Below are 13,993 nucleotides of genomic sequence, written 5' to 3'. Positions count from 1 at the left end.
CTGTTCCCATGGGGCACAGGGTCAAGACTGATTTGCATATAGCTGGGTTCAAACTAGAAAGGCATGGTGAGCAAAAAAACGAGGGATTTAGGCCCAGATCTCTGCACTGGGGTGAATGTATGACATTTGTTCTGCATTCTGTCCATCACCTGTTGTTTTTGCTTTGTCACCCCGAGTGGGATGGGTATGCTCAGATGTGAGTCCCGTGCTCTCCATGCCACTGGCATCAAGCTATGCAGGTTGATGAGGGCTGAAAGCCCGAAACCGGTCCTTGGATGCTTGTTTCCAGTCCAGGGAGGACCTGGCTTGGCAGTCCGGGCTGGACTGTTCCCATGGGGCACAGGGTCAAGACTGATTTGCATATAGCTGGGTTCAAACTGGAAAGGCATGGTGAGCAAAAAAACGATGGATTTAGGCCCAGATCTCCGCACTGAGGTGAATGTATGACATTGTTCTGCATTCTGTCCATCACCTGTTGTTTTTGCTTTGTCACCCCGAGTGGGATGGGTATGCTCAGACGCGAGTCCCGTGCTCTCCATGCCACTGGAATCAAGCTATGCAGGCTGATGAGGGCTGAAAGCCCGAAACCGGTCCTTGGATGCTTGTTTCCAGTCCAGGGAGGACCTGGCTTGGCAGTTCGGGTTGGACTATTTCCATGGGGCACAGGGTCAAGACTGATTTGCATATAGCTGGGTTCAAACTGGAAAGGCATGGTGAGCAAAAAAACGATGGATTTAGGCCCAGATCTCTGCACTGGGGTGAATGTATGACATTGTTCTGCATTCTGTCCATCGCCTGTTGTTTTTGCTTTGTCACCCCGAGTGGGACGGGTATGCTCAGACGTGAGTCCCGTGCTCTCCATGCCACTGGAATCAAGCTATGCAGGCTGATGAGGGCTGAAATCCCGAAACCGGTCCTTGGATGCTCGTTTCCAGTCCAGGGAGGACCTGGCTTGGCAGTTCGGGCTGGACTGTTCCCATGGGCCACAGGGTCAAGACTGATTTGCATATAGCTGGGTTCAAACTGGAAAGGCATGGTGAGCAAAAAAACGATGGATTTAGGCCCAGATCTCTGCACTGGGGTGAATGTATGACATTGTTCTGCATTCTGTCCATCACCTGTTGTTTTTGCTTTGTCATCCCGAGTGGGACGGGTATGCTCAGACGTGAGTCCCGTGCTCTCCATGCCACTGGAATCAAGCTTGCAGGCTGATGAGGGCTGAAAGCCCGAAACCGGTCCTTGGATGCTTGTTTCCAGTCCAGGGAGGACCTGGCTTGCCAGTTCAGGCTGGACTGTTCCCATGGGGCACAGGGTCAAGACAGATTTGCATATAGCTGGGTTCAAACTGGAAAGGCATGGTGAGCAAAAAAACGATGGATTTAGGCCCACAACTCTGCACTGGGGTGAATGTATGACATTGTTCTGCATTCTGTCCATCACCTGTTGTTTTTGCTTTGTCACCCCGAGTGGGACGGGTATGCTCAGACGTGAGTCCCGTGCTCTCCATGCCACTGGAATCAAGCTATGCAGGCTGATGAGGGCTGAAAGCCCGGAACCGGTCCTTGGATGCTTGTTTCCAGTCCAGGGAGGACCTGGCTTGGCAGTTCGGGCTGGACTGTTCCCATGGGGCACAGGGTCAAGACTGATTTGCATATAGCTGGGTTCAAACTGGAAAGGCATGGTGAGCAAAAAAACGATGGATTTAGGCCCAGATCTCTGCACTGGGGTGAATGTATGACATTGTTCTGCATTCTGTCCATCACCTGTTGTTTTTGCTTTCTCACCCCGAGTGGGACGGGTATGCTCAGACGTGAGTCCCGTGCTCTCCATGCCACTGGAATCAAGCTATGCAGGCTGATGAGGGCTGACAGCCCGAAACCGGTCCTTGGATGCTTGTTTGCTGTCCAGGGAGGCCCTGGCTTGGCAGTTCGGGCTGGACTGTTCCCATGGGGCACAGGGTCAAGACTGATTTGCATATAGCTGGGTTCAAACTGGAAAGGCATGGTGAGCAAAAAAACGATGGATTTAGGCCCAGATCTCTGCACTGGGGTGAATGTATGACATTGTTCTGCATTCTGTCCATCACCTGTTGTTTTTGCTTTGTCACCCCGAGTGGGACGGGTATGCTCAGACGTGAGTCCCGTGCTCTCCATGCCACTGGAATCAAGCTATGCAGGCTGATGAGGGCTGAAAGCCCGGAACCGGTCCTTGGATGCTTGTTTCCAGTCCAGGGAGGACCTGGCTTGGCAGTTCGGGCTGGACTGTTCCCATGGGGCACAGGGTCAAGACTGATTTGCATATAGCTGGGTTCAAACTGGAAAGGCATGGTGAGCAAAAAAACGATGGATTTAGGCCCAGATCTCTGCACTGGGGTGAATGTATGACATTGTTCTGCATTCTGTCCATCACCTGTTGTTTTTGCTTTCTCACCCCGAGTGGGACGGGTATGCTCAGACGTGAGTCCCGTGCTCTCCATGCCGCTGGAATCAAGCTATGCAGGCTGATGAGGGCTGAAATCCCGAAACCGGTCCTTGGATGCTCGTTTCCAGTCCAGGGAGGACCTGGCTTGGCAGTTCGGGCTGGACTGTTCCCATGGGCCACAGGGTCAAGACTGATTTGCATATAGCTGGGTTCAAACTGGAAAGGCATGGTGAGCAAAAAAACGATGGATTTAGGCCCAGATCTCTGCACTGGGGTGAATGTATGACATTGTTCTGCATTCTGTCCATCACCTGTTGTTTTTGCTTTGTCATCCCGAGTGGGACGGGTATGCTCAGACGTGAGTCCCGTGCTCTCCATGCCACTGGAATCAAGCTATGCAGGCTGATGAGGGCTGAAAGCCCGAAACCGGTCCTTGGATGCTTGTTTCCAGTCCAGGGAGGACCTGGCTTGTCAGTTCGGGCTGGACTGTTCCCATGGGGCACAGGGTCAAGACTGATTTGCATATAGCTGGGTTCAAACTGGAAAGGCATGGTGAGCAAAAAAACGATGGATTTAGGCCCAGATCTCTGCACTGGGGTGAATGTATGACATTGTTCTGCATTCTGTCCATCACCTGTAGTTTTTGCTTTGTCACCCCGAGTGGGACGGGTATGCTCAGACGTGAGTCCCGTGCTCTCCATGCCACTGGAATCAAGCTATGCAGGCTGATGAGGGCTGAAAGCCCGGAACCGGTCCTTGGATGCTTGTTTCCAGTCCAGGGAGGACCTGGCTTGGCAGTTCGGGCTGGACTGTTCCCATGGGGCACAGGGTCAAGACTGATTTGCATATAGCTGGGTTTAAACTGGAAAGGCATGGTGAGCAAAAAAACGATGGATTTAGGCCCAGATCTCTGCACTGGGGTGAATGTATGACATTGTTCTGCATTCTGTCCATCACCTGTTGTTTTTGCTATGTCACCCCGAGTGGGACGGGTATGCTCAGACGTGAGTCCTGTGCTCTCCATGCCACTGGAATCAAGCTATGCAGGCTGATGAGGGCTGAAAGCCCGAAACCGGTCCTTGGATGCTTGTTTCCAGTCCAGGGAGGACCTGGCTTGCCAGTTTGGGCTGGACTGTTCCCATGGGGCACAGGGTCAAGACTGATTTGCATATAGCTGCGTTCAAACTGGAAAGGCATGGTGAGCAAAAAAACGATGGATTTAGGCCCAGATCTCTGCACTGGGGTGAATGTATGACATTGTTCTGCATTCTGTCCATCACCTGTTGTTTTTGCTTTGTCATCCCGAGTGGGACGGGTATGCTCAGACGTGAGTCCCGTGCTCTCCATGCCACTGGAATCAAGCTATGCAGGCTGATGAGGGCTGACAGCCCGAAACCGGTCCTTGGATGCTTGTTTGCTGTCCAGGGAGGCCCTGGCTTGGCAGTTCGGGCTGGACTGTTCCCATGGGGCACAGGGTCAAGACTGATTTGCATATAGCTGGGTTCAAACTGGAAAGGCATGGTGAGCAAAAAAACGATGGATTTAGGCCCAGATCTCTGCACTGGGGTGAATGTATGACATTGTTCTGCATTCTGTCCATCACCTGTTGTTTTTGCTTTGTCACCCCGAGTGGGACGGGTATGCTCAGACGTGAGTCCCGTGCTCTCCATGTCACTGGAATCAAGCTATGCAGGCTGATGAGGGCTGAAAGCCCGGAACCGGTCCTTGGATGCTTGTTTCCAGTCCAGGGAGGACCTGGCTTGGCAGTTCGGGCTGGACTGTTCCCATGGGGCACAGGGTCAAGACTGATTTGCATATAGCTGGGTTCAAACTGGAAAGGCATGGTGAGCAAAAAAACGATGGATTTAGGCCCAGATCTCTGCACTGGGGTGAATGCATGACATTGTTCTGCATTCTGTCCATCACCTGTTGTTTTTGCTTTGTCACCCCGAGTGGTACGGGTATGCTCAGACGTGAGTCCCGTGCTCTCCATGCCACTGGAATCAAGCTATGCAGGCTGATGAGGGCTGAAAGCCCGAAACCGGTCCTTGGATGCTTGTTTGCAGTCCAGGGAGGCCCTGGCTTGGCAGTTTGGGCTGGACTGTTCCCATGGGGCACAGGGTCAAGACTGATTTGCATATTGCTGGGTTCAAACTGGAAAGGCATGGTAATGAAAAAAAATGATGGATTTAGGCCCAGATCTCTGCACTGGGGTGAATGCATGACATTGTTCTGCATTCTGTCCATCACCTGTTGTTTTTGCTTTGTCACCCCGAGTGGGACGGGTATGCTCAGACGTGAGTCTCGTGCACTCCATGCCACTGGAATCAAGCTATGCAGGCTGATGAGGGCTGAAAGCCCAAAACCGGTCCTTGGATGCTTGTTTCCAGTCCAGGGAGGACCTGGCTTGGCAGTTCGGGCTGGACTGTTCCCATGGGGCACAGGGTCAAGACTGATTTGCATATAGCTGGGTTCAAACTGGAAAGGCATGGTGAGCAAAAAAACGATGGATTTAGGCCCAGATCTCTGCACTCGGATGAATGTATGACATTGTTCTGCATTCTGTCCATCACCTGTTTTTGCTTTGTCACCCCGAGTGGAACGGGTATGCTCAGACGTGAGTCCCGTGCTCTCCATGCCACTGGAATCAAGCTATGCAGGCTGATGAGGGCTGAAAGCCCGAAACCGGTCCTTGGATGCTTGTTTCCAGTCCAGGGAGGACCTGGCTTGGCAGTTCGGGCTGGACTGTTCCCATGGGGCACAGGGTCAAGACTGATTTGCATATAGCTGGGTTCAAACTGGAAAGGCATGGTGAGCAAAAAAACGATGGATTTAGGCCCAGATCTCTGCACTGGGGTGAATGTATGACATTGTTCTGCATTCTGTCCATCACCTGTTGTTTTTGCTTTCTCACCCCGAGTGGGACGGGTATGCTCAGACGTGAGTCCCGTGCTCTCCATGCCACTGGAATCAAGCTATGCAGGCTGATGAGGGCTGAAATCCCGAAACCGGTCCTTGGATGCTTGTTTCCAGTCCAGGGAGGACCTGGCTTGGCAGTTCGGGCTGGACTGATCCCATGGGGCACAGGGTCAAGACTGATTTGCATATAGCTGGGTTCAAACTGGAAAGGCATGGTGAGCAAAAAAACGATGGATTTAGGCCCAGATCTCTGCACTGGGGTGGATGTATGACATTGTTCTGCATTCTGTCCATCACCTGTTGTTTTTGCTTTGTCACCCCAAGTGGGACGGGTATGCTCAGACGTGAGTCCCGTGCTCTCCATGCCACTGGAATCAAGCTATGCAGGCTGATGAGGGCTGAAAGCCCGAAACCGGTCCTTGGATGCTTGTTTCCAGTCCAGGGAGGACCTGGCTTGGCAGTTCGGGCTGGACTGTTCCCATGGGGCACAGGGTCAAGACTGATTTGCATATAGCTGGGTTCAAACTGGAAAGGCATGGTGAGCAAAAAAACGATGGATTTAGGCCCAGATCTCTGCACTGGGGTGAATGTATGACATTGTTCTGCATTCTATCCATCACCTGTTGTTTTTGTTGATGCCAGTACCATCACAACTAATCATCACACTCATACAAGTGTGACAATTCAGAATTTAAATATACATTAAAAATGAATAATATATGCAGCCCAAGCCATTGTGATGGCTTTGGGTGTTATGTATTACTGATTTCGATGTATATTGAATTATTAACCAACGGTTTTTGTGCTTCTCATAAAATTAAAAACACAGCACCAGAATGTGACAGCTGTTATAAGAGCTGGTATTGAAAATAAAGGACCAGTGCTGAGCAACCACAACCACTGGGTCAAATTAAGCACTGGATTTCCCCTGCCGGGAAGAACCCAACTTACAGCATCACTGTGAGCTGAAGCTGCTCCAATCGCTGAAGACAGTGTCTGCACTACATTGGCGAAACCCAACTTCTCCCAGCAGGATCTGATCTTGTGAGTGTCTGCTTTGAGGGAACCCACTGTAAGGCCAAATACTTCTGTAAGGAAATGCCTCTTTTTGCATATTCACCCCCACATTTATGTACTGATGCTACTGGTTTATTGACTATGAGAGGGCAGTGAAGTCTGCTAACCAGACCTCAGTGCCAGTGTACTAACCCATTACAAAGTATATGTCGAATTGGCTACCGCAATTGGCAAAGACTGACTTACTTATAAGTCCCTATTATATGGTACCCAAGGCAGGTAAGGCAGAGTGTCACTCCAGGGCTGCAGCACTAGTTGTCTCACACTGTGTGTGACAACATACAAAATGGGTTCCAGCCTACCACTGGAGACTGGAACGGCAGTGTTCATACGGTTAGTTCGACTATGCCAGTCAAACTAATGGGTAAGCCCACACTTCCCTTAACAATATATATTTAAGTTGCCCCTAAGGAAGGTCTATCGATCCCTAAGGCCAGGAGCTGTATATTAAACTATGACATGTAGTTTCATATATGACTTTACAGCAAAACTTTTAAGTTATTGCTTTGCTGTGGGAGAATTAGTAGCCCCAATGGCTAACACAGGGTTACCGGCTGACCCCTCAGCGCAGCTAACTCCTGAATGGGACTACACAGCCTCAGAGTAGGACTACTTACTATCAAATTAATCATGGCATTTAACCCAACTTGATGCTCAAGTTGAATTTAATACCACTATTAAAGAAATGCAAATTTTAGAAAGTTGCCACTCTGTGACCCAGTTTTTCCTTTGGCTTCACACGGTCACTGTTCACCAGACATCTTTCTTCCCTCCTGGGTGATATTATGAGTGACTCCCAGGATTAGGAACAATAGCAGTCTGCTGCAGGGTGAGGTGTCACCTCTCCTTCGCAGGAAGCCAATCAGGAGGTTATCCCAAAAGGCAGGCTTCAAAGGGGCTGTCGCTGTTGGTGGGCAAATGGTGCTCACACTCCTGATGGTAGGATCTTTGTTCAGGTAGAAGGGCTGGTGACAGGGTATCGAGAGGAGAGACCAGTGCTCAAAACAGCTTTCCTGTGGGCATGTAGCCCACAGGCAGTCACACTACATGAGTGTGCTACCAAGCTCCCAATATCTGAGAAAGGGTTCTGACATCTTGAGAGTAGGCAGAATAGTGCTTTCTGGGATTGCCCGATTAAACACATAGCTGGAAAATCATGACTAAGAGGGAGGGAACCTGGTATCCATTGGCTATTGGCCGCATCATCCCCCAGGGCAGTTTTTGGGAATAAATATGGCACCCCTTGAACCCTGAACGTCAGATCACTTTGGAGCTAGAATAAGGACCGATGAAGGACTGTCCTGCTGATCCCTGGACTGCACAAAGAGAGGCTGCCCCGTCTGTTGGACTGCACCTGCTGCACATTGGGTTAGCGAAGAGAGGAGTGAGTCTGTGCCTCCTGACTTGACGAAAAGTCATGCCCCAGACCAAAGAAAGAACTCCAAGGGTCAGTTTGCTAACCAACTGGAACTAGCACCAGGGTCATTAGCTATTTTGAAAGCATCTCCACTGATTGCTGCTGGATCTCCCTAGAGATTCATCCTCGATGGACAAGAGTTGCACCCGAGTCAGCTGGACCCAGGAGTGTCATCTGAGTCCAGAATGGTCGCCCAAGAGTTACACCCACCTCCACCAAAGGATATAATTGGGACCGCTGTGCATGGAGACTGGTAGTTCAGTGGCAACTGGCATTCCACTGTCTGAAAGAGGACTTCAAAGGATTCCAACCTCTGTGGCCAAAGTTGTCCCATGCGACCCGTGGATCAAGGAATAACCACAGAGGCACCCCCACAACTGCACACCACCCAAAGCATCCTTGAACATCTTTTCTCTACTGCATCTGCAGCATTAGGACCATTTCATTGAAGTCTATGGCAGTTGTGCTGTAAAGTTTAGAACTGGACTGGAACACACTTTGGTGGCCAAGTACCTAGCCTAATACTCCTGATTGCCCCCCCCCCCGACCTTCTCCCTGTTGAATTTGGTCACCCAAGACAGGCCAGAGTAGCCAAACTCAAGTCTTTGAAACTTCTCAAAAGTTTACAACATTTTCAGTTACCAGTGCTTGTTTGCAGTTAAATAATAAATTCGGTTGTCTTCAAAAATGTGTATCTCGTGAACCCTCCAGTTAATGTTGCTCATCTTGAATTCATTAAAATAGAATCTATTTTTAGAAGTTGGTGTTGGATTTCTTTCGTTTCGTGAGGCTTTATTGTTTCACTGTTTGGTACCGTTGAATGCTTTACACTAGTCCTTTGTTTAAGCTTTGCTACTCGAAGCCTTGGCTACCCATGGTTGAGCTTAGGGTTTTGCAAATAAGCCTGACTGGACCCAAGACAGTTCATGCGAGTGTATTACACGGTAAGGCCACACAGCTATACCATATCATGAACCCAAATCCTCACAGCTTCCGTGTTCTAGGAGCGGGTAAAACTTGAACAAGGGCCTTGGGGCCCTCGGAGATTCGCTGCTGGAGGTACTCCAGCACCATAGACACTTTTGACCAAAATCCTGAAGAGTCAAAGGAAACTTTTGTGTACGGCCTAAGAGTGTGCATTCCCTGGAGGCAGCCACCAGTAAATGGGAAATAACCCTAAACACGTTACAAGAAGGAGGGTGGGATAGGGGTTTGTCTGACAACTGCTAGAGCCCATTCCTTAAGGGTTACTGTGTTATTGCATTTGAATGTCGCATTTTTCTAAATGTGTAAAGCTAGAATTAAAATAGAACCTTTTCTTATAAAAGCAAGTATTTGACTAAACATTGATTTATTGTTCGTACTAGTTGCACTTTGGGTTAAGAGTCATGCTCACTGACCTGTATCTACATTCCCCCAAGGGAGTCGTGACTGCTCTACAACAACTATCCCTGAGAGTCAATTGCAGAAGAGGTACTTGGCCAAGTTGAGATTCCATAATAGGTCGGGTCCCAGGATATCAGGTGTAAAAGGCCTCAACCACCACAGTTTGGCCCAGAAACCCCTGCTTGCCCTGTGGCCCTCTGAACGGGGTTGTGACAGACATATTTTATTTTGCTAACATTTTTAGATTATGCAGCAAATAATAAATTATATGACAAATATGGCAAATGTATAGTTTTATGCAAAAAAAAGCAGTGCTGAAGAACGGCCTAATTGCGGTGGCCCTACTAATGAGTTGATGTCTATGTATATTATCATACGACATCCCACTGGTTCTAAGTATTGGAAGTAATCCACCTCCCTTTGGTGGGCTTTGGGGGAAATCTTTTGGGGAGTGCTCCTGAAAATTAAGCAGGTAAATGAAATTAAGACCTGGTTTTGGAGAAATTTGGACCTATGATACTACATATAGGCACAACTGATTATGAACTTACAAGCTGTTTTTTGTTTTCTTCTCTTGGGCTACATAGCTGATGCACTAGATGACATATGTTAATATGAACCTTTGAATTTTCTGATGCAATATTTATCTTTTTTATCTTTTTGCAAGTGTAACAATCCTTTTGTTCTCTAGATTTGTTGTATACTTTTCAAGCTACGACAAAAGTAAATGAACAAAATATTGATGTATTTCAATAATTTGTATCACCTTTTACCTGTTTATAACTTTGTGATCAAAGTTTTATTTTCTAGATGCAATGGTACATAGTTAAATTATTTATCACTCGTAAGAGTTCATAATGCCTGGCCCATTATTTTAAATTGATTTTCTTGCACCCCATTGGTTGTCTTCACACTGAATTAAAAAAGTATCCTTCGGTTAATTGTTCTACTAGAATAATTGCTGTGAACTTCCTTGTTGAGTTAGTTATCCTTTAGGAATAGCCAGGGGCATATTTGTCATGCGGTTGCATTGTCCTTGCGGCACACAACAAGGCATAAGGGCGACGCAAATACTAAGTAAGATTTATCAATCCACGCATGGCCACCTTCACTGCCTTGCATTACTGTGCCCCCAGGAGGCCTTCCATGGGTGGTGAGTGGGTGTTCCCAGACATCCACTCATGGATTTTCACACATTCCTAGATTTACTCTTACTGGTATACCTGGGAATGCGTCAAAATGCTATGACTCCCCAGGTGAGGGGTAACGAGGAAAAATATCTTTATTTCTCCTCGGTTTTTTTTTCTCTTTCTATGTGTGCTGAATTCTGCAGCAGTTTGTGTGCCAGCTCAAGGAAAGGACAGGAATGCACTGTATAATGTTAAATATGGCACATTCCTGCCCTTTCACACAATGCAGTATCAGACTACAGGAGGTAGACCCTACACCCTATAGAGACCAGGGCGAACATCTATGACATACCACAATGTCTCTAAGGGTATTAGTTAACTGCATTCTGCTCCAAAGGCAGTATTTCAAGCGAAGGAGCTAAAAGTAAACTGCAAGCAATATATCATTCAATATAATTCCGAAGTCCATTTTTATGAAAATAACTACAACTAACTTCTGTAAATTATCTGATGTAGGAGCACATGTTGAGAAGAATAAATCATGACCAGCAGCAACCCTAGACGGTGTAAAGAAAAGGGGGTAAATTCCAGGAAGTTAAATATTAACAAAAAAAAATTGTAGCCAAAATCATATTTACCTGTGGCAAGTAGATAACACCACTGAGGTTGTTATTGTGAAAGGCAACATGGGCTATGGCCCAGAGTAAAAATGATAAATACAGCTGAATGCATTGTATAACCAGTGGTTACTTTTAGCCTGTGGTTGTCGTGGGGGCACCAGCACTTATTTTTGTGATCTGGGACCTAATTTGTCCTCATCAGATACTGACTGCAAGCAAGAGAGGAAAAAACACACACAAGGGAAAGGAAGAACATGAGAAAGACGGAAATACCGTCACAAAGCAGGAGCGAGATAAAAGGGGCAGGGAGTGTTTGATAGTGGATTAAAAAGGCCTAAGGTGGATTCCACACTATGCAGCCTTGGTATTTGACTCAATGACATGTAATTGCGTCGGCCGTGGGCTTCTGAGCAGAGTTCTGAACACCAGCGCTCGTTCTTTTACAAATTAAGCACTGGGGGTCCTATTTATCAAACTTTCATGAAACTCAGCTCAGTGCAGCGAGCTACCATGCCACGCTGTGTTGTGTGAAAGGTCAATTTAAAGCAGCACAATTAATTGCTGGGAGCAGAAGGAGAAACCACGGAGACAAAAATACAATTGGACAATAAAAAATTGGGATTGCATATAATTATTACAAATAACTTCATATATTTCAACATCAGTAAGAACAGCACTGTGTTACATTAAATGGCATGTAACCTGTGGGATACTGTGCACAAGTGCTCTTGAAATGGTGACAACGCAAGTGACACGTGAGAAAGTATGTACAGCGACACAAAGGGACGCGGAAAAATAGACAGTTGGTGGTGACATTTTTACATAGTAAAGATACCCAAACAATGAATGTTAATATACAAATGAAGTCAAGATGGGTATCCTCGAGGAACTAGAGCCAAGATTTTTGCTGTAAGAGTCGACGGCGTTTCAGCCAGTTGAAGTGTTTAGGCCATCATCAGGACCAGGTTACTCTTATTTTTATAACAGTGGCGTAGTACGCGACAGGAATCCCAACCGTAGGTGTGCGAAGTCCGTCAAAAAAATCAGGCTAATTCAGGATGCATCTATTGGTCAGGTGGGGTCCGATGAAGTCACGTTGGGATGTCTCTGGAAGAGGGTACAGAGAAGGACTAAGGGTTACTGCACGGATCCACAGTAAGGGAACAGCTGCTGAATTCAGTCGTTTTAATGGAGCAGGCAGTCCAAATGGAATGAATCACGGGTGTTTGGAGCCGGCATCCACTTACGGCTCATTCCTGTTCTTTCCAAGTGCTGGTGCACAACATGCTGCCTACTGTCAAAGCAGGTACCCTTGCACCATGGTGAAAGGGTGCCTGCTTTCTGATCAGGATAGTTTTTATGCAATAACGGACTACTTCCTGCAGAAAAACACGCTACTGAGGCCAGGGCCGGACTGGGAACAGAAACCGGCCCTGGCACACTGCTAAGCTGCCCCCCCCTGAGATGAGGGGGAGTGCAGTCGAGCAGTTTGCAACGGCCAGTTTAGGCCGATTTTGTTACAGGGGGCCCATACTGCCGACCCCTGGTAACAAAAATGGGCTCCCCAGGGGCCCAAAACCGGCGCCCACCCTAGCGGCCTACCGGGGAAACGCCCGGTGCCCACTATGGTCAGTCCGGCCCTGACTGAGGCATTTTCCTCTATCTATGTGTGTTGCAGAATGCCTCCCAGGGGCATAGTATTGCAGCATAGCAATTTGTACTGCTTTGCGTTTCTGTAGATTTGTCAAGCCATGCAGGCCACGCAAGGTGGCCTTGCATGGCTTGATAAATCAATCGTAAGTGTTGTGTCACTCTTGAACCCTTGCATGGTGCAAGAGCGATGCAACTCTTAATAAATATGCCCAGACGTTCTAAAATCATAAGGCCCTTCCTAGCATGATTCAAGGTTATTAGTTGTCAGAAAAGATAGATGAAATGCATGTTGTTACACTGTGATCAAACCTGAATTTCAATATGCATATCCTGTTTTTGGGGGAAGTGGAATGATAACAGTACCTAGGATTTTCAGAATAATCCTCCTTGTTTAGTGCTTTATCTAACAATGAAATCAAATCTACAAAATAGTAATTTGTTAGGCTCCATTTGTTTTCTTTTTTTAATATAAGTACACTACTTCTGCTCTTGTTTAAACCTTTTAAATCTTCACCTATCTCCGCTGACAAAAATGACATGCAATTGCTTTGTCAATGCCTCATTTTGTCCATTATGACCCTAACTTGCATTTTACAGAATGAATACGATTTACAGATCTATGTTCCAATACATTTTTCATGAATGTTTTCTTTTATTTCATTATCATATTTTATTCTATATGACTGCTCATACGCTGAGTATTTTTTTCTGTTTTAATTCTACAGGAGTGGTGTTAGCAAGATATGGTCAGTCATGGAGGGATGTAAGAAGGTTCTCACTCTCCACTCTGAGAGACTTTGGGCTGGGAAAAAAGTCCCTGGCAGAGAGAGTGACAGAAGAGGCTGGATTTCTCTGCTCTGCATTTAAGTCCAAGGATGGTAAGTTTCTGCCACTGAAGAGTATCACACTCTCCAGCAAAGCAGTTGGCAGATTGTCTCCCTGTGGTAGAAGATTGTTGCAGGAATGCAATTTGGAGGTCTCCAGAGAATGCAACTCTTAACTCTAGCTTTACGACCTCAGATTTACAGATAACAAGGACAGTGGCAGGGAAGAACCCAAACAGGTCTCTCCTAGACCAGAGTTTACTTTCTGCATTTTCACGCTCTTGGCCTCCAGCCCATCAGCATTAAAATTGAGAGATAATCAAAACACATCTATTCCCTCTCTCTCACCTCACTACACAGTGGCAAAGGGAGTAAAAGTGAGGCAATGGTGGGACTGGCCCTGCCACTATTAGGATACCTTGAAGTTTGATAAGATGAAAGGCCGAAACAGTTTCAACTTCTTCTTTTCTACTTATGCTGCAATAAAACAAGAACAGCCCTATTACTGAGAGTTACTCTTTCCTTGACACTGTAGCGGTCCTACAG

The 13,993-nt window shown here is 47.1% G+C and overlaps 1 protein-coding gene across 2 annotated transcripts in view; it reads left to right on the top strand.

Moving 5' to 3' along the window:
- Positions 1-13,993, top strand: part of LOC144753555 (cytochrome P450 2D6-like) — a 294,974-nt gene that overhangs the window by 144,373 nt on the left and 136,608 nt on the right. For both annotated transcript variants that reach the window (XM_078641207.1, XM_078641214.1), the window contains exon 3: positions 13,349-13,501. In XM_078641207.1, the coding sequence (XP_078497333.1) occupies positions 13,349-13,501 (153 nt within the window). The remainder of the gene's footprint in view (positions 1-13,348; positions 13,502-13,993) is intronic.

This window comes from Lissotriton helveticus, chromosome 1_1, assembly GCF_964261635.1.
Source record: "Lissotriton helveticus chromosome 1_1, aLisHel1.1, whole genome shotgun sequence".
Lineage (NCBI taxonomy): Eukaryota > Metazoa > Chordata > Amphibia > Caudata > Salamandridae > Lissotriton > Lissotriton helveticus.
The sequence above is the reverse complement of the archived record's forward strand: the minus strand, read 5'-3'. Positions and strand labels throughout refer to the sequence as shown.